The sequence below is a fragment of the Perca flavescens genome, chromosome 10 (assembly GCF_004354835.1).
Source record: "Perca flavescens isolate YP-PL-M2 chromosome 10, PFLA_1.0, whole genome shotgun sequence".
NCBI lineage: Eukaryota > Metazoa > Chordata > Actinopteri > Perciformes > Percidae > Perca > Perca flavescens.
In genome coordinates this window covers 32,095,578-32,115,355 of record NC_041340.1, presented here as the reverse complement: position 1 = coordinate 32,115,355, position 19,778 = coordinate 32,095,578, and the positions used below count along the sequence as shown (strand labels likewise).

The 19,778-nt window shown below is 40.8% G+C and overlaps 1 protein-coding gene across 2 annotated transcripts in view; it reads left to right on the top strand.

Annotated features, from left to right (window-relative positions):
* Positions 1-356: 356 nt before the first annotated feature.
* LOC114562511 (long-chain-fatty-acid--CoA ligase 1) overlaps positions 357-19,778 on the top strand; it is a 35,206-nt gene continuing 15,784 nt past the window's right edge. Inside the window, exons 1-6 of one of the 2 annotated variants that reach the window (XM_028588919.1) lie at positions 357-413; positions 10,162-10,218; positions 10,369-10,567; positions 12,188-12,302; positions 12,502-12,566; positions 18,841-18,942. In XM_028588919.1, the coding sequence (XP_028444720.1) occupies positions 10,373-10,567; positions 12,188-12,302; positions 12,502-12,566; positions 18,841-18,942 (477 nt within the window). In that variant the 5' untranslated portion in view covers positions 357-413; positions 10,162-10,218; positions 10,369-10,372. Of the gene's footprint in view, positions 414-10,161; positions 10,219-10,365; positions 10,568-12,187; positions 12,303-12,501; positions 12,567-18,840; positions 18,943-19,778 lie in introns of both variants that reach the window. The other variant, XM_028588918.1, reaches the window with a different exon arrangement.

Genomic DNA, 19,778 nt, shown 5'->3' with positions numbered 1-19,778 from the left:
TGAGGCAATCAGTGTCTGATCAACTGAGAGCGGTTCAAAGCCAAGCCACTCACAACATTGCACTATCATCACCTGATCATCACCTTCTTTCGTGCCCTGCGCTTATATTATGACCGGAAATCAAGCAGTTTGCCTTCAAAATAGAGTGTGAAAAACACAAAACATCAAAAGAAAATCTGCGAAGACTAAAGTTATTCATTAGGTTACTTCAAAATCTTCATTATAAAACATTTGATGCACTTGGACTATTTTAATGTTTATCTGTTTAAAACCAAAAAATATTCTACTCATAAGAAAGTTGTGTAAATATAACAGGTTTTATTTTGAAACCTTTGAACGGAAGTTATAGTTTTTAATACTACAATTGAGCGCGTGGTCAGCAACAAGAAGACGGGGACATCTGCTGCTAACAGGTGGGAAGCGTGGATGGTGGCAAATACTTCAAACAAGCTAGCTAGTTGGTTTAATAATATTGACCCAAAATAATAGTTAGTTTAGTTGTTATACCACATGCTTAGCAAAAACGTACACATGTAGCACATGAATAACATGCAGTGGTATTGAAAGATAGTCGGTTTAAAATGTGTCTTCTTGTTAGTGGGAAAACATGAATAACGTTACGCGTGACAGAAAAACCTACGGCATTTTCTTAATTGTTTTGTCCGTTGCATTTTCTTTTAATTTGGCGTTGAAATAAATCAAAAATGTTCAATAATGCGCACAGGAATTACTCGTACCCACAGTCTTCTTTCACCACGTTAACGTTACATTACGGAGTCTGCTCCGTTAACCAGTTGTATGGTTGTAGTTAGTAGTTTGTTAATAGTTGAATGGCTATAACGTTACGTCAAAGAGACGTCAGACCAATTTAAATGATTCTGTACGTGTGCCTTTTTTTCGCTTTTCAAACACTTAAATGGAGTTTTCCATTTATTTCCCTTTTGTAACGGTTCTAAGGCTACGCTGGGCTAAACGTTGGCAGAGGGGGAGAATGAATAGTGGACGTTTTGGTATCCCAACGGTTACACTAGTCGGCCTACAGTGTTCAATGTCCAATCAAGTTAAATGGAGCACTGAAGATGGTTAAGTTCTAAGTCCAACGGTAGCGATATAGAGATATAAGATATAGATTACGACCGGTTTTGCATAGACCTGCATTCCGGTGGCTGGCTTGTGTGTGCGTTTGGTTATGTGTATAGTATGTAGTAAAGATTTAATAATAATGACATTCTGTAGAAACAGTGTTATGCGTTGCATACTTTAGGCGGGTGGACACTAAAACATGACTACAGGGATCTAGTGGCACCACGAGTGGCACGCTGCAGGTTTTGAGGTGAAAGGTGACTTGTCTCTGATTGGCTGAGATCCATGAACCCACCCAACTTTCATTGGTTTCTTGGTATGCATCCCCCCCTCCTCCATAGTACAGCGCTACTCTCCTTTATCTTTCTCTGGTGGCGTTCTATGCACGCCGGTGCGCCCAGGCGGGATAAGCGTATAGGTGGACTATCTATCCGCTACAATAAAGCGGATCAAGTGCTTCACAAAAACCACAGGCATGCAGAAAGTCATGCAGCTACTACTGATAAATGATATGGACACACCGATTCTGCAGTTCTTTACTTGCAGTTATTTTAGCAACAATCAAAATATAGGATCTGTGTTGGTAGGGCTGCAACTAACGATTATTTTTCATAGATTAATCTGTTGATTTTTTTTTCTCGATTGATCGATTAGTTGTTTGGTCTCTAAAATGGTGAAAAATGTGAATCCGTGTTTCCCAAAAGCCCAAGATGACGTCCTCAAATGTCAGTTTACTGTCACAGAGGAGAGATGAAACTAGAAAATATTCACATTTAAGAAGCTGGAATACATTTTTTTTTTTTTACTTTTGTCTTAAAAAATCACTCAAACCGACTAATCGATTATCAAAATAGTTGGCGATTAATTCGAGAGTTGACGATTAATCGATTAATCTTTGCAGCTCTATGTGTTGGGTGTTCATATAAAACATATCTGGGAAACGATGGGGTTATAAGCTTTCTTGACCTCCAGTTCATACCATGGTGTACATGGAAATGTGTAGCATGGAGTTACTGAGTCTGCACACCTGAGCAAGTTTTGTATAAAGTAGCATAAAATAGAATAGCTAAAGTAAAATATAAATACATCAAAATTGTCCTTGGTAGGCACTTTATTTTGGCATCATTGGGCAAAAACTAATGTTTCAGCATGTTGTAATTCAAGTGGTCTGAGAGGAAACTAGACTTCTGCTCTTCCTCTTGGCTCTGTTTAGATAGATCCTTCCTGATGGAGACTTTGGTCGGTCCCAGGTCATTTCAGAGAGTTCCTTTTATGGAATCCCATTTTATTCAATATAAATTAAATATATATGCCTATTAAATACATCCTGAAATAAATAAACAAGGGTATAAATATATATATGAATATGTGAATAAATGTAAATATAAGTATATAAATGAGTCAATATAGGTCCATATATTGTTTTTTTTAAAAGGACATTTTTCAGATCACTACTTTTATTTATCTCTCCAGACTTTTTTTGTCATAAGTCCACATTTATTTATTTCAAGGGACTTTCAGTTTATAATGTCACATTTGTTTATTTCCCTCTATTTATTTCCATTTCTTATATTCAATCGAAGGGGCATGGCTACTTAAGGGGACCTATTATATAGCATTTTCAGGTTCATACTTGTATTTTATGTTTCTACTAAAACATGTTAACATGCTTTAATGTTCAAAAAACGCTTTATTTTTCTTATATTGCCTATGGTTGCTGCTGCACCTGTATTCACCCTCTGTATGTGGCTATTTCACAGAAAGCCCAATTTATTGTCCTGTGTTAAATCCACATACGTAGGTATGTGTAGATGATAAAGACAGTCGCGACGGCAGCAGCGTTCTCGTATACAGGCAGCCGCCGTCTTGGGAGCTACTGTCTTTCTAAACTATCTTTTTAATAAACTGTCTGTACACTTACAATGTTCTCAATCCTTCGGTTAACATGTAGGGACCCTCATTATGCTAAAGTTGATGTGTGGTGATATTTTGAGCCTTTTTAGTGGTATAATTTGTTTTTTCTTTCCCTGTGCCCCGAATACTAGTGTTGTAAACTAATCAGCGGTCCGCGCTAGCTTGTTTCAAGCTACAAACACATTCGATTAGCATGAAAACATGTCCCAGAGAACGACAGAGTGGGTACAGATCTGTTATTAACCCCTAGGTTTGTTTTGCGCCGGAATTGTCCTTTAAAGAGATACGCTAGAACGCTGCAGACACCAGCATACAAGTATAAACCTCAGGCCACTTACGTGGGCTAGGGCTGGGCAATATATCGATATTATATCGATATCGTGATATGAGACTAGATATCGTCTTAGATTTTGGATATCGTTATATCGTGATATGACATAAGTGTCTTTTCCTGGTTTTAAAGGCTGCATTACAGTGAAGTGATGTACTTTTCTGAACTTACCAGACTGTTCTAGCTGTTCTACTATTAATGATTATTAATCTAAAATCTAAGTGTGAAGATATTTTGCGAGAGCTCCAACTGTCAACTCTAGAATATATTACCGTAATATCGATATCAAGGTATTTGGTCAAGAATATCATGATATCTGATTTTCTCTATATCGCCCCAACACTATATTAGAAAATATAGGATGTAGAAATAAGCACTGAAAATGTGTAGAAGAAAAATTTACAATTTAAAACGTTGGAAAAAACTAAAACAAACTGAAACATTTGCTCTTACTTTGCGGAAAAAATATCGGGATATATATCGTATATCGATATTCAGCCAAAATATATCGGGATATGACTTTTGGTCCATATCGCCCAGCCCTAACGTGGGCTATGGTGCAAGCTCTGCGTAGAGCCCACGCAGAACCACAAATCCCGCTTAAAGGACAATTCCGGCAAAAAATTAACCTATGGGTTAATAACACATAGGTACTGAGTCAACCGGTCTCTGGGATATGTTTTCATGCTAATCGAATGTGACCAATTTTAGCACAAACCGCTAATTAGCTTGTAACGCTAGTAGTCGGGGCACTGGTAAAAGGAAATCTCTATTTCTATACCACTAACAAGGCTCAAAATAGCACCACACTTCTACGGTAGCATAATGTGCTTGAGCTATGTTACTGGTTACTGGTTGCACGGTGTTCGTGGTTTGACTGTATACGTGAACGGTACTGTCTTCATAAACTATCTTTTTAATAAACTGTCTGTACATTTTCAAATTTCTCAATGCTTCGGTTTACATGCAGGGACCCTCATTATGCTACCGTGGAAGTGTGGTGCTATTTTGAGCCTTGTTAGTGGTGTAGAAATAGCGATTTCTTTTTCCTTTACCGGTGCCCCGACAACTAGCGTTACAAGCTAATTAGCGGTTTGCGCTAAAATTGGTCACATTCGATTAGCATGAAAACATATCCCAGAGAACGGTCGACTCAGTATCCATGTGTTATTAAACCCTAGGTTCATTTTGCGCCGGAATTGTCCTTTAAAGCAACTCGCTAGGCACAGCCGTGCTCTTTTCTCCCTGCCTGTCTCTGTCTCTTGCCATCGCTTAGACAACTTTGCCGTGAAAAGGTTGGATACCAGCCCCTGGAGATAGACCTTCAGCTCACGGCTGTAGCAACTCAAATTCAGCCAGCGCAAAGGTTCACAGTGGGCCGGCTCACAGAAATGCTAGCACAGCAGCTAACTAGCTGCTAGCTCACTGCTACCTGAAGAAAACGGCAACAGCTAACTTTAGACCCAGCGCCAAGGTCTGATCCCAGCAAACTTTCTGTTGCTGCCGTTAAGTTTGCTGATCCGGCAGAGAGTCGTGGCGGTTCAGGATCAGGCCATGGGGATCAGACCAGACTAATCTGCCAAGCTCATGTTTTGCTTCCTCTGGCAGGTAATGATATGCTTGTGATGCTGGGCTACTAGGTAGTTGCTTTAGTCTGAGTCTGTAAATAGCCACGCCCCTTCATTTGAATATAAGAAATCGAAATAAATAACTGACGTAAAAGTCACCTGAAATAAATAAAAGTTTTGACATTTGACTAAATTATTGGTTTTGGCGAGACGAGATTACCTGAAATGTTCAATATATTTTGATAGGACATAGGGAGACCGGAATAAGCCTAACTTTTTAAGAAAATTCAGGGAGAAAAACATTTTTTGCTAAAAGTAATGACTAAAAGTTGACTAAAATGCAATGACTTTTCATCAACTAATACTGGACTAAAATGTTTTGAGTTGTTGATGTTGGTATTGACAGTGGTGGAAGAAGTGCTCAAAACTATTAACTATTAATAGCAGGCTAAAGCTATTAATACCGCATGGTAAAAGTCCTGCATTTGGGTTGGGTGCTCCAGGAGTGGTCTGAAGAGTGAAAGAGAGGCGCATTATCAGCACAATGTAGGTGAATGTTTAAGGTGGAGCGTTCAACTCTAATATCTTGCCGGGTAGTTTAATGAATGAATAAAGTATGAACCTGAAAATGCTATATAATAGGTCCCCTGTAAGTAGCCACGCCCCTTCATTTGAATATAAGAAATGGAAATAAATAGAGGGAAATAGATAAATGTGACATTATGAATTGAAAGTCCCTTGAAATAAATAAATGTGGACTTATGAAATTAAAGTCCGGAGAGATAAATAAAAGTAGTCATTTGAAAAACGTCCTTTTAAAACATACAGAAAAACAACAACTATGTATTGAGTTTATTTTGGGACGTTTTAAGGATCAAACCAAATAGGCTAATTAATGGACTCTAAACACAGACCCAGTATGTAAGAAACAACAGCTTAAGCCACAAATTATCAGAACAGCTTCCTCGCTATTGTGCAGTTTTTCCTTTTGATCAGCTTTTATCTCACTTTCTCTAATCATGTCAGCTGCCCACTCCAGGGTCGCAGGTCAGTGGGGGAAAGGTGACGGGACCAAGCAACCTACAGTGTTGGCTTTTGCAAGGCACTTAGTTAGGGAAGTCAAATTTCTATTCATGGTACCACAGTAAGACGGATAATGCAGTTGAGTAAGATAAAACTGATGCACAATGCAGTATTGTGTTATAAATGATGCAAGTAATTTGTAACAGCAAATCAGAAAAATCCCAAACTCAACAATTTGGTCTCCCAACTGTTACGATCTCCCATTGATCTTGTCTGTGGATAAGTTCACTGTTGTGAACATTCAGCCTTTGAGTCAATCAGATCGACAGTCTTGCCCCAATCAGCCAACCCCCACCCCACCCCCCACCCTTTGTTACTCTCGGAGCCAGTATGACCTTTGATTGGAAGATTAACTGAGGTTACACATCACATTGGAACATAATCTGTGCAGAATCAGGTTTTGGTGAGAGTAGTATATCCCAGTTTCCTCCTCCTCCTCCTCCTCCTCCTCCTCCTCCTCCTCCTCCTCCTCCTCCCCGTGAGAGCACAGTGTGCCAGTTGCTGTAGCAGCAGCAACAACAGCATTCCCATTGAGCTGAAAAAGGGAAAGCCACTGTCTCTCACGTGGCTGCTTGCTGTTACAGGTGAGTGGGGAAGGCGTTCAATAGGGATAAAGTACACTGGCATATAAATAGCTCTGCGTTGTGCTTGGAGAAGATGGAAACAATGTGGTCATCTCACCATCTGTCTGTGTGTTATTGAAGCCTATAGATACCAGGCGCAGTCTTATACAGGTTTTTTACAGCTTAGAGGTGGCGCAGTTACTTGTCTGTAACCTTTGAGGCATATTTATGGTAAACTTGCTAGTTATCATTGAGGTATCTCAGTGGCTGTAGAGGAGTGGATTTGCGTTGAATGTCTTCAATTCTGTGCCGTGAAACACAGCGCCTATGAGTTGTATTTTATGTATGTGTTGTATGTAAGGTATGGTTTGTTTTTTTACTTGCAACCATTTAAAAGTGAACTGAAAGCAATCCCCACACTTGAGGCATTAGAAACTAGAAAGGAGTATTTTTTTGGGAGTCTACCTATATTATGATCACAAAGAGCGCAGTATGAAAAAGAAAAAAAAAGGAAGAACTTAAAGCATGACTTTCTAGCTTTTATAGTAATATATTATATAAGTAATAACACAATCTTCACAAGTGGAAATTGTAATTTATTAGCAAAACCATCAGTGGGTTTTGCCGCTCCAGTCTTAATTGGTCCGGTACGACCAGTAGCTTATGGTGTGGCTAATGTTCGGTAGTGTTAGCAAGTGTTATAGCTTTGAAACTGACATTACGTAGTCGGGTAACTAATGATATGACTTGATCTCTACTTGTTCTACTGTCACTCTACATTTGAGCATTATCCCATAATTGTCACTTGTGTCCACAGTGGCTGCTGTTATGCAAAAGTGACATAGGCTCGTTTTAATGCCAAGAATTAAAATTGAATCCATATTGAAATGGGAAGAAAAGATTAATTATTAAAAAAAAAAAAATGCAAAAATGTCTCACAGATGTTAGGCTATATGAGGTGTAACCACTAGACAAATAAGACTGAAGCACCAAAATCCTCTCTTGATGAAGCTATATCATTGCTAACAATTTACAGTGTAAACACAGAAGGCTTGTGAGAGTTTTAAGTGATCCCACAATGCTTCACACATGGATTCATCACGCTCCCTTGTGGCTGTCGGATCCGTTTGCTAATGGGCGACTGATTGATTTGATTTTCTAAGAGTTGGGTGTCAAAGCAAGGCCGTCAGTACAACTTTGGTCTTGATGTGATCAGTATTTTCATTCCGTTTGTATCGTTCACTTGGAATCTGGGCCTAAGGTCGTTGCCTTCACATGGAGCCGGACCTGTCCCGGTTGTCACCTAAAGACCTCGGACTCTGTTTCTAATCTATTTATTAGGGTTAGAGGTTAGGGTTAACAGCTCTTCTAGCCTGTCACCTCGTGTGTGTGTGTGTGTGTGTGTGTGTGTGTGTGTGTGTGTGTGTGCGTGTGAGAGAACCTTCTTCCCCACCTGTTAAACACAAACACACACCATGGGAACGTGTCCTCGGAGAATCTGTTAAGTATATGACATATGATCTAATTATACTGCAAGACTAGCCCCTGTCATTATTCTACAGTAGTAGTAGCAGCAGAACAAAGTGTTTTGAGGGCTCTGTACTTGAGAGTAGACTGTAGAGAGAAACATAACTTTGCTGGTGGTTGACGTGGAGTGAGCAATGGATTCATAATTTCAACAAAAAAAACTGCACAAATGCTTTTTGTGTCAAGTAGCCTAATGTTTGAAAAGCATAATGTATTGGTACACAGTAGGGCTGTGCAATTAATCGAAATTTAATCGTGATTATGATTTCTGCTCCCAATGATCACAAAAACAGAATAATCGAGAAACACAATTTTTTAGCTCATTACATTTTGCAAGTAAACTCTTATTTTCTCTTTTGTGTTCTGAATGAAAAAATAAAGTTTCAATAGGAAAAGTATTAAGGCAAAGTTCACAGTTGTATGTGTTTTTTTTTGTTGATTTATTTGACTTTTTCCACTGTTTAAGTACAATAATTGCAACATCTTTCCAGAAGTCGAGTAATCGTGTTAAATTATACTGTATTTTTTCCCATAATCGAGCAGCCCTAGTACACAGATAGTTCTATTTTAAACGGCGTTTTGAAACAAAAAAACGATCTTTGACCACAATCATTTAGGCTCCATGTCAGAAATGATCTCCGTCCATAATAACGCGTCTGACAACGCATATGACCATTGGCAGGAGGCGTCTGGCATTGTCTGACGTTACTGAAAATCATGGATGTATAAGTATAATACAGAAAATACGTAAGAAAAGTAAGAGAAGGGATTTATTTGCTTGGGCCGACGATAAGGTGGAACTGCTATTGAAAGGTATGTAAATAAGCCTACCTAACATTTAAGACTGACATGGGTCGTCTTCCTTGTTTTTTTTTTTTTTTTTTTAAGCTTTCAAACTTAAACCGGCTCAGCGGCGTATCCAGATGTCTTCGTTTTAGGGGCTCGGAAATGCATGAGTAGTGTGGACACGAGGCGTAAACGTAGCGAAAGATATGCGTTTTGAAACAAAATGAGTGTGGATGTAATCCCAGAACTAAAGAATTATTAGCCTAAACTTTCCGACCGGAGGGATTTTTGCAGGTCCTAGAACATAACGTTCCTATAACCCTTTTTTTTCTCGTGTTGCGACTGGACCAATTTGAGGATTTATAAGTTCCTCTGGCCACAGTTCCTGTAACTCTTTCAGCTCCTACTTCAGGGCAGGGTCTTTTCCCTTTTCCGCAGTGGTGGTTAGATGGCTGTGTTATAATAACAAAAGGTCAGTTCCTATGGCCACTTGGCCAGTGCGAAAAACTGGTTTTGGGGGAGAGTAGTTAGTAGAACTGTTTAGAAGTGGACTGTTCCTATAACTACGTTCCTGTAACTACTTGGTCGGAAAGAGGCTATTGTGTGACCCTGGGTGGCTGTTGTGTTGCTCCACTCAATAACAGGCCTGCCATGGCTCCCTGCACCTGCCGAGTGTATATGTATCGGATTCCATGTCAAACCACAGATTTGGCCTAGACTCAATCTTGAGGTTCTCAGAAGTTACACACTAACCTACAAGGGGCATATTTTTGTTTTAAAAAAAATCTATTGCTTGCACTGTACACAATGGATTTATTGGCTGAGGCTGGCCATTTACATTTCTGGAGGGTCCTTTAAAGATACAGTATATGTAACTTTTCCGCATCAAAATGTCTAAAAACGACTAGACCCATGTTATATATTTTGTTGAAGGGGGAGGGGGGGGGGGCAATTTTGCACTATTAAAGGCAAAATATGTCAAACCATTCTGAATTAAGTATTGTGGTGCTGCAGAGACACCCCAGTCTACAAATTGTATCCTACAGACAAAGAAAAAATCTTTGTTTTGGCTTGTAATCATGTGGACGCGCCGACAGTGTTGTTGTCATTACTTAGAATTCCTCATGGGGGGGGCTGTAGCTTTAACTAGAGCTTAGTATTCTGTTAAGATTTCACAGTACAAACAAACCGAATGAGGGATGTGATTGCTCGGTGGTTAAAAGTAATAAACCTCCCAAAATGACGGATCCAAAATACTCGGAAGTGATAACGAATGAATGACCAGTCTTGTCTTTCCTCTCTTTAGGTCCCCTCGTGGCCAGTTTCTCTCCACACACACTCTTACCTCACCTCAGGGCCGGCTGTGAGTGCTCAGTGTTATCAAACACACCCAGCCCGTCATTCATCTCGCACACACACACACACTTACACATACACATACACATACACATACACATACAAACTAACAAACCGGTACACTTTCCACAAACACACTTTCCCCCCTCATCAGCAGCATCATGCTGAGCCAGGAGATCTTGAAGAAGCTGAAGTTGCCAGATCTGAATGATGTCAGCCAGTACATCAGGAGTGTCTCCACCCCGGTGTTGGTCAGCGCGGGGGCCGTGGCTTTTGCGACAACCTACTACCTGGCGACACGACCCAAGGCCATCCCACCGGTCTGCGACCTCCGAATGCAGTCAGTGGAGGTTCCGGTGAGTTGGCAGTGTGTCTGTCCGTATCAAGAATCTAAAACGGTTGCAGGTTAAAAATCTCTAAACTTAAACAGAAAAGCAGTGATTACCTATAAGGTTATACTGCGCAGATCTAGGCATACATACTGTAACTGTGATGTTGCTGATGAAACGCCATGGAATGTAAATGTACAGTAGGCCTAAAAGTTTATGAAAATTGAGGGAGCCAAAACTAAAGGAGGATAGTTCCGTTGATTCACGCTGTTTCCCATAAATGAGTATTCTTACATGACTACTGTCTTTTACTACAACCCTGACCTCAACAACCTCTTGTTATTGGTGCATCTCGTTGCACAAACTAGCCTTTGTGTCTGAACAGACATTACCCCAAGCAAACTACTACGAAACAAGCTAGTATAATACCAACTAGACTTGTAGTCAGTTATGACAGGTATTAAGGATTTAAACTATTGGACCTAGGGCTGCCCAATATATGGTTACTTTATCGTCATTGCAATATCAGCTGCCGCAATAAACACATCGCGAAAGGCTGCGACATATCGCGATAGACACTCATAGGTTTTTTGTGTTAGTTAAAAGAAAATATCAATAGAAAACTGCACATTAACATGTAACATATTCTGTTTTAGTGGTGCTTTTTATAGTCAATGTTCAGTTTGTTCAATAAAAGAATGTTAGAAATGTTTTAAATTCAACAAGCAATTTGTTGTATTTTATTAGAATACTAAAAGCAGAAGAAATTTAATTTGTTTATTTATCGCAAGAAATATCTTTATCGCGATATTCAACGTTATCGCATATCGCGTATTTTCCTCACATCGTGCAGCCCTAATTGGAACCAATATTTTACAAAAAAATAAGGCAAAATTTACCAAAACTAGTGTTGTGATAGTTGGGAAAGTGGAAAGACGACCCAAATTGGCTTTTCATAATTTTATTTAGTTTCTGTCGACTTTGAATGAAGTGTATTTTACGATGCTAAAATGACTGTTTATGTTTATTGACATTTAGTCTGGTGGGTTTAGCGAATGCGATTTTGCGGATGTTTTCACGTTTAAAAAAAGGTTCTTACTCTTTAACAGAAAGGTCCTCCTTAGAAATCCCTTCCATAATGTTGTCAGACACTTAGAATATTAATCTGAGCCTGTCAGCGGCAAAACAAGCACTTTTGTGAAGGTAAATACAAGCTTTACAATTGCCCTATTAACTTGAATCGTAGCTTTTTTCGCCGCTGCCGACCGCAGCGATCTCGCTTAATACTGGACCAATGTCAACGATTGCTGTTCCCATCAGTCACTTAGACATAAAAACATAGGAAAATAGGGTCCAGGTTGAAAAAAAACTGTAGTATTTAAAAAATATGCAGTATTTTATGTATTTGTTAGTTTTCAATACACATAGTTAAATGTGCCAAAGAATAACTTAAAGACAATACTGCATTATACATTATGTATTTGTCAATCATTGGAGCCCCCTAAACCTGGAAAAGCACACACGTGTTCTCAACTATCCCCACAATAACCAACCTGTAACTGTGTGTGAATTAAATATCTAAGCAAGAGACAAGAGGCTGCAGCGGATGTTTGAGTTACTAGAGGATCTTTCATTTCTTTTTTTCAGGGTGGAGACTTTGCACGCCAGTCAGTTTTGCTGAACGGAAATGGTCACATAACACATTTCTACGATGATGCCAGAACATTGTATGAGTTCTTCCTCAGAGGGGTCCGGGTTTCCAGTAAGTCGCAAATGCATTCATATTGTATGGAGAGAAAGAAAACTTGTCTTATATGTCAGCAGCAGAATATACAGGGTAGGAAGGTACAGTATGTATGTGTATTAATAATATGGTTAAAATTTTCTTTGTTTTTCAATTTCTCCCTTTCTTTCTTTAATTTCCCCCCCTCCCCCTCTGTTGCTCTCCTTTCGTCCTCAAGATAATGGTCCCTGTCTGGGCTCCAGGAAACCAAAACAGCCGTATGAATGGATGTCCTATAGAGAGGTCAGAGGCACCATATGACCTGCATGTATTTATGTCTGAATTTAGTCTTTAAGGTGGCTTATTTAATGAATTATATTTCTTCTTGTGCTGGGAAATGATAAAGGGGTATTTCACCAGTTTTACACATGAAGTTCAGTCAAACTCGTCATGAGGAGTACTACTCCTTCTGTAAAAACACTTCCATAATGTCTTCAGTGGCTTTGGAGGAGCTTTGGCAAGTCTAAGAAAATCACCCTGGTGATGTAATCAATGTTATCTCAGCTTGAGCTGTGTCCCAGGGCTAGACAAAGAATGGAGATGAGTTGTGGCTAAAAACAAGTTAATCCTACATAACTGAAAGGAAATTAGTGTAATGATAAACTAAAGGTTTAAAAAAACTAAAGGAGAGAGAAAGACTGACCAACTGCCACCAGCTTATATCATATACACCGTCCATTGCGGTCTGTTCACAGCTGGGAGACTACACATTTATAACAGAAAGCCTGCGTTACAAACTGGGATTGTGATGTTCAAAAATCATGGGCATTTACGCGGCTTTAAAGCTTTAGTGCATTAGTAAAGTTTTTTTATATTAATGAACGTCCGTTACATTCAAGCCATTGCCAAATAAGTTGCTACAAAGTTAATCAAGATTATCAGCTCCACACAACTCTCTCTGTATTTCTCAGTATGGCTATGTTCAGAAGATTGTGTCGTCCGGTGACTTTCGCGCGCAGAAACTCGAGCGAAGATAATTACCTCTTCTGAAGAGTCCATCATGATTTTTTAATCCCCGTGTACTCCTTGGTTACAAGCTACTGCATGGGGAGGGTGGGGGCACGTGCGCGATCACGGAAAGCTTGTATCACGTGGATGCACTGACAGTGTTGTTTGTCATTACTTAGAATTCCTCATGAGGGAGACAGAAAATTTGCACTATAGCTTTAAGACTCTAGTGAAATAGATTATCGAGGTGTATTATGGGAAGTGTTAGCCTAGAAATCTAGACGCACCCTAGCGGCAGCAAATTTAATTTGCAGCCAGGGGGGGTCTAGGCACTCTCTGTTGGCTTGCGAGCTGGAAAAAGCAAACTCTGTTCAAGCCAAATACATCGTGTATAGAGTCGGTGGGCGGGGCTTATGGCTGCTGCTGCAGGGAACAGCAGCCTTCTGGAAGACTTGGAGTTAAGCTTTTCTTTGAGAAAAGAACAATCAACGGCACAGTAATCATTCTTAAAAAAAGGAAGATGTGTTCGGAGTTTTGCCAACTGGATACGGCAAAAGTTTAATCTATCAACTAGCTACTACCTTCTTCGTTGCTCTGCCTGGTTGTAGCACTATCCTATTACGTGCAGAGGGAATTTGAAAGACAACCGTTTATCCCGTCCCTCGGATTGAGCCCTGTCAATGGTGAGTTCCCTGACCCAACATCTTGATTTGGGTCTGGCTTGTCAGACTAGGGAAGTGTAGGATCCATTGTTTTTGGAGGTTTTTTTTGGCCTTCAAAGTCAGGATGTCTCGGCCTCTACTAAACTGATTTTGATAATTTAAAAAATAAAGAGTCCCCCATCTTAATGGTAGAGCAACACAAAATCACTTTATGTATTAAATTAATTCGATTATAGCTGTTATAGTTCTGTTTTTATCTGTTTTGATGTAAACAAGGATTTTAAACAGACAAATAAAGGGGATATACTTGATGAGTAAACTTAATTGTCTGCTGATTCACTGTTACAGTCAAGCACGTTGTTGGTATATTCTATTAACATGTATTTAATCTGGGCAATTATTGTACGCTTAGTTTTTGTCACATCTATAATGTTGGATGTTTAACAAGGCCAACAATTCAAATAATGACATATTTAACATATGTCATTATTACAAACCATCCATCCATCTTCGTCCGCTTATCCGGTATCGGGTCACGGGGGCAGCAGCTCCAGCAGGGGACCCCAAACTACCCTTTCCCGAGCAACATTAACCAGCTCCGACTGGGGGATCCCAAGGCGTTCCCAGGCCAGGTTGGAGATATATCCCTCCACCTAGTCCTGGGTCTTCCCCGAGGCCTCCTCCCAGCTGGACGTGCCCAGGGGGCATCCTCACCAGATCCCCGAACCACCTCAACTGGCTCCTTTCGACGCAAAGGAGCAGCGGCTCTACTCCGAGCTCCTCACGGATGACTGAGCTTCTCACCCTATCTCTAAGGGAGACGCCAGCCACCCTCCTGAGGAAACCCATTTTGGCCGCTTGTACCCTGGATCTCGTTCTTTCGGTCATGACCCAGCCTTCATGACCATAGGTGAGGGTAGGAGCAAAAACTGACCGGTAGATCGAGAGCTTTGCCTTCTGGCTCAGCTCTCTTTTCGTCACAACGGTGCGATAGATTGAATGTAATACCGCACCCGCTGCGCCGATTCTCCGACCAATCCCCCGCTCCATTGTCCCCTCACTCGCAAACAAAACCCCAAGGTACTTGAACTCCTTCACTTGGGGTAAGGACTCATTCCCCACTTGGAGGAGGCATTCCATCGGTTTCCTGCTGAGAACCATGGCCTCAGATTTAGAGGTGCTGATCCTCATCCCAGCCGCTTCGCACTCTGCTGCGAACCGATCCAGTGAGTGCTGAATGTCACAGGCTGATGATGCCATCAGGACCACATCATCTGCAAAGAGCAGATGAGATCCCCAGCTCACCGAACTGCAACCCCTCCCCACCCCGACTACGCCTTGATATCCTGTCCATAAATATTACAAACAGGATTGGTGACAAAGCGCAGCCCTGGCGGAGGCCAACCCTCACCTGGGCTGGTTTTCTTTATATGGTCATCTAGCCTGACAAGCCAGACCCACGTTAAGATGTAGGGTCTGGGAACTCACCATTGACAGGGCTCAATCCGAGGGACGGGATAAACGGTTGTCTTTCAAATTCCTTCTGCACGTAATAGGATAGTGCTACAACCAGGCAGAGCAACAAAGAAGGTAGTAGCTAGTTGATAGATTAAACTTTTGCCGTATCCGGTCGGCAAAACTGCGAACACATCTTCCTTTTTTAAGAATGATTTCTGTGCCGTTCTTTGTTCTTTTCTCAAAGAAAAGCTTAACTCCAAGTCTTCCAGAAGGCTGCTGTTCCCTGCAGCAGCAGCAGCCATAAGCCCCGCCCACCGACTACAGTGGGGGAAATAAGTATTTGACCCCTTGCTGATTTTGCAGGTTTGCCCACTTACAAAGAATGCAAAAATCTACAATTGTAATCATATGTACATTCTAACAGTGAAAGACAGAATCCCAAAGAAAATTCCAGAAAATCACATCATATGAATTTATTAAAATTGATAGCCATCTGATGAGGAAAAACAAGTATTTGACCCCCCTGGACAAACAGCAAGTATTCTGGCTCCTACAAGCCAGTTAGTCTTTCTTTAAGACACAGCCCCAATCCGAACCAATTATCTACATCAAATACACCTGCCTCACCTCGTTACCTGTATAAAAGACACCTGTCAACACCCAAACAACCAGCATCCAACATCACCACCATGGGCAAGACCAAAGAGCTTTCTACGGACATCAGGGACAAGATTGTTGATCTGCACAAGGCTGGGATGGGCTACAAGAGAATCGGAAAGCAACTTGGAGAGAAAAGATCAACTGTCGGTGCAGTTATCAGGAAATGGAAGAAGCACCACACCACCGCCAACCTCCCTCGGTCTGGGCCTCCACACAAGATCTTGCCTCGTGGGGTGTCCCTGATCATGCGAACGGTGAGGAATCATCCCAAAACCACAAGGGGGCAACTGATGAATCAACTGAAGGCAGCTGGGACCACACTTACAAAAGAAACGGTTGGTAACACACTACGCCGTCATGGATTGAAATCCTGCAGCGCACGCAAGGTCCCCCTGCTCAAGAAGAAACATGTACAGGCCCGCATGAAGTTTGCCATTCACCACCTGGACGACTCAGAAGAGGCCTGGAAGAAGGTGATGTGGTCAGATGAGACCAAAATAGAACTTTTTGGCCTCAACTCAACTCGTCGTGTTTGGAGGGCAAAGAACACAGAGTACAACCCAAAGAACACCATCCCCACCGTCAAGCATGGTGGTGGCAACATCATGCTTTGGGGGTGCTTTTCAGCCAAGGGGACGGGACAACTCCATTGTATTGAGGGGAGGATGGACGGGGCCATGTATCGTGGAATTCTGGACCGACATCTCCTTCCCTCAGTGAGAGAGCTGAAGATGGGTCGAGGATGGGTGTTTCAGCACGACAATAACCCTAAGCACACCGCCAAAGCAACAAAAGAGTGGCTGAAGAAGAAGCACATCAAGGTTCTGGAGTGGCCTAGCCAGTCTCCAGACCTGAATCCGATTGAAAATCTTTGGAGGGAGCTTAAAATTGAGTTGCCAGGCGACAACCTCGAACCTGAATGATTTGGAGGCTGTCTGCAGGGAGGAGGGGCCAACATCCCTGCCGAAATGTGCACAAACCTTGTCACCAACTATAAAAACCGTTTGACATCTGTGCTGGCCAATAATGGCTTTTCTACAAAATATTAACATGCTGTTTGTCGAGGGGGTCAAATACTTGTTTTTCCTCATCAGATGGTTATCAATTTTAATAAATTTATATGATGTGATTTTCTGGAATTTTCTTTGCGATTCTGTCTTTCACTGTTAGAATGTACATATGATTAAAATTGTAGATTTTTGCATTCTTTGTAAGTGGGCAAACCTGCAAAATCAGCAAGGGGTCAAATACTTATTTCCCCCACTGTATATACACAATGTGATTGGCCTGACCAGAGTTTGGTTTTTCCAGCTCGCAAGCCAACGGAGAGTGCCTAGACCCCCCCTGGCTGCAAAATAAATTTGCTGCCACCAGGGTGCGTCTAGATTTCTAGGCTAATGGTCATCTGCTCCAGGCACGCTACTGCACTGTTGACAGCTACATGCTAACACCAGGGAAACCTGTAATCTTGGTTACAGATATTATTAATTTCCGCCCAATTTCTGTTCCAACTGGAACATGTCCGGTTTAGAAGGCTTTATTGGTGATTTCTCACAGTATAAAGTCCCACTATATACATTACTCCATGCAGCCGGAGACAGATTGCAACGCATTGTACAGGGACTGCAAGAGCAGAGTACAGATTGCAGAAGACCCAGAATCACTGACCAATCAGAGCAGACTGGGCTTTATTAGGAAGGGGGCTTAAAGAGACAGGCGCTCCAACAGAGCGTCTCACACAGAGGGTGGATACAGGTGCAGCAACCATGAGCAGTGTGAGAAAGAGTTTTTTTTTTTGTAAACATGTTCTATTAGAAACACAAAATACAAGTATGAACCTGAAAACAATAGGTCTCTTTTAAAGGTACAACAATATGTTGCATTAAAATGTCTAAAAACGACTATACCTATGTTATATATTTTTTTTTGTTGTGTAGTTACACTATCCCAAATATTTCCATCAAATGGCAAACCCAGAGAAATCTGTTATTTTATTTTCAGACACGTCACGTTTCATTTAGTCGCCCGTCAGTGGCGTCATATAACCTTTCACCATCTAGTTACTCGTAACTTCCGTCAAAACACAGCACCCAGATTCTACGTTCGAGAGTAATTGTAAATCAAGAAAAACGTAATTATGTTGGGGAAACTGCAGCTATTTTATTAGCATGACATAAATAAGTAAACGTTACTAAACTTAACGTGAATAAACTTGAATCGGTAAACTCGTCCGTTAACAGATGCATTCTATCGACGATAGTGTTTAGCATTAAAAACTCCCATAATTCCACACAACTCTCCAACGTCATCAAACGTCTGTGTTTACAATCCATTGTTTTGGTTGAGAGACCCCTACCGGCAGAAAGTTACATATTGTACGTTTACGTCTTTTAAAATGTGTTTCTAATTACTAGCAGCACTATGATGATATTTTAACAGGGAAGAGATGTGTTTGCTACTTGTCTGTCACTGATAGTAAAACACTAATTCAGCTTGTACAATGAACAACGTGAAATATTATATTGAAACATTCCAGCAACACCTGAATGACTACAAGTTGTTATTGGACGCTAGCCTATCAATCAAATGCTGTAAAACCAGTAGCCAATGACGTTTTAACTGTGCTTTTATAACCGTGAATGTGATAATATTGAACATCATAAACCATGTTTTATCCCTCATTTATAATCAGGTCAAACAAAGGTCAGTTTATTTAGTTGTTTGATGATGCACCATTAATTGTGTGTGTGTGCGTGTGTGTGTGTGTGTGTGTGTGTGTGTGTTTTTAGGTATTGGAGCGAACAGAGAATCTGGGCTCAGCATTTCTCCACAAAGGACACTCTAAGACCACAGACCCCCACATTGGCATCTTCTCTCAGAACAGACCTGAGGTAAAGACTTTTTCCACAGTGCCTGACTGCCGGGCACCAAATTTTTGTCAAAATCACACACCTCCTCTGACTTATAACTTAGTCAAATCTGAACACATAGACACACATGCGTATTTTTTAGATTCAGTGTGACTTACACTCTCTAAGGATATCATTACCCCGGATGTACATTGCGAGTAAACGTAAAAAAAATCTGCTTAGAAAGTTTTTCTTCAAGTAATCCAGTCATAGTTGTCTGTACACCGATGGGTACATTGCAAACAGGAACAGCTAATAGCTAATTTAGCATGCTTTTTTGGTGCCAGTTTGCCAAAACATGAGCAAATTTAGGCTTAAAAAAAGTTTTAGGACACAGTGCAAGCGACTGAACCCAAGGTATCATTATACTCCCTGTGTCAGCCTTCAAAGCATTCTGGGAACTGTTGTTCCAGAACTTAAAGCATGATTATTCTCCAACCAGAAGTAAGACAACGAATAATAGGGATGAAAAAAAATAGGGCTGACAAAATCCATTAATAACAGGAACAACTCATAAACAAATTGATAGCATTCGTGGGTAGTCCAACTTATTCTGAAAATAACATTATATGACATGTCTGGCTAATACCTGTAAATAAAAAGAGAGAAAACACAGCAAAAAAAGCCTAGGCTTTAAGCTTAAAGGGTAACTTTTTTTCAACCTGGACCCTATTTCCCAGTGTTTTTTGTATCTAAGTGACTAATGGGAAGAACAATCTTTGAAATCGGTCCATTATTAAGCAAGACAATCAGCGCTCTGGTTTGGTTGACATAAACCCTTAATTCTCCCATTTACATGTGAAAATATGCTGGCTCTA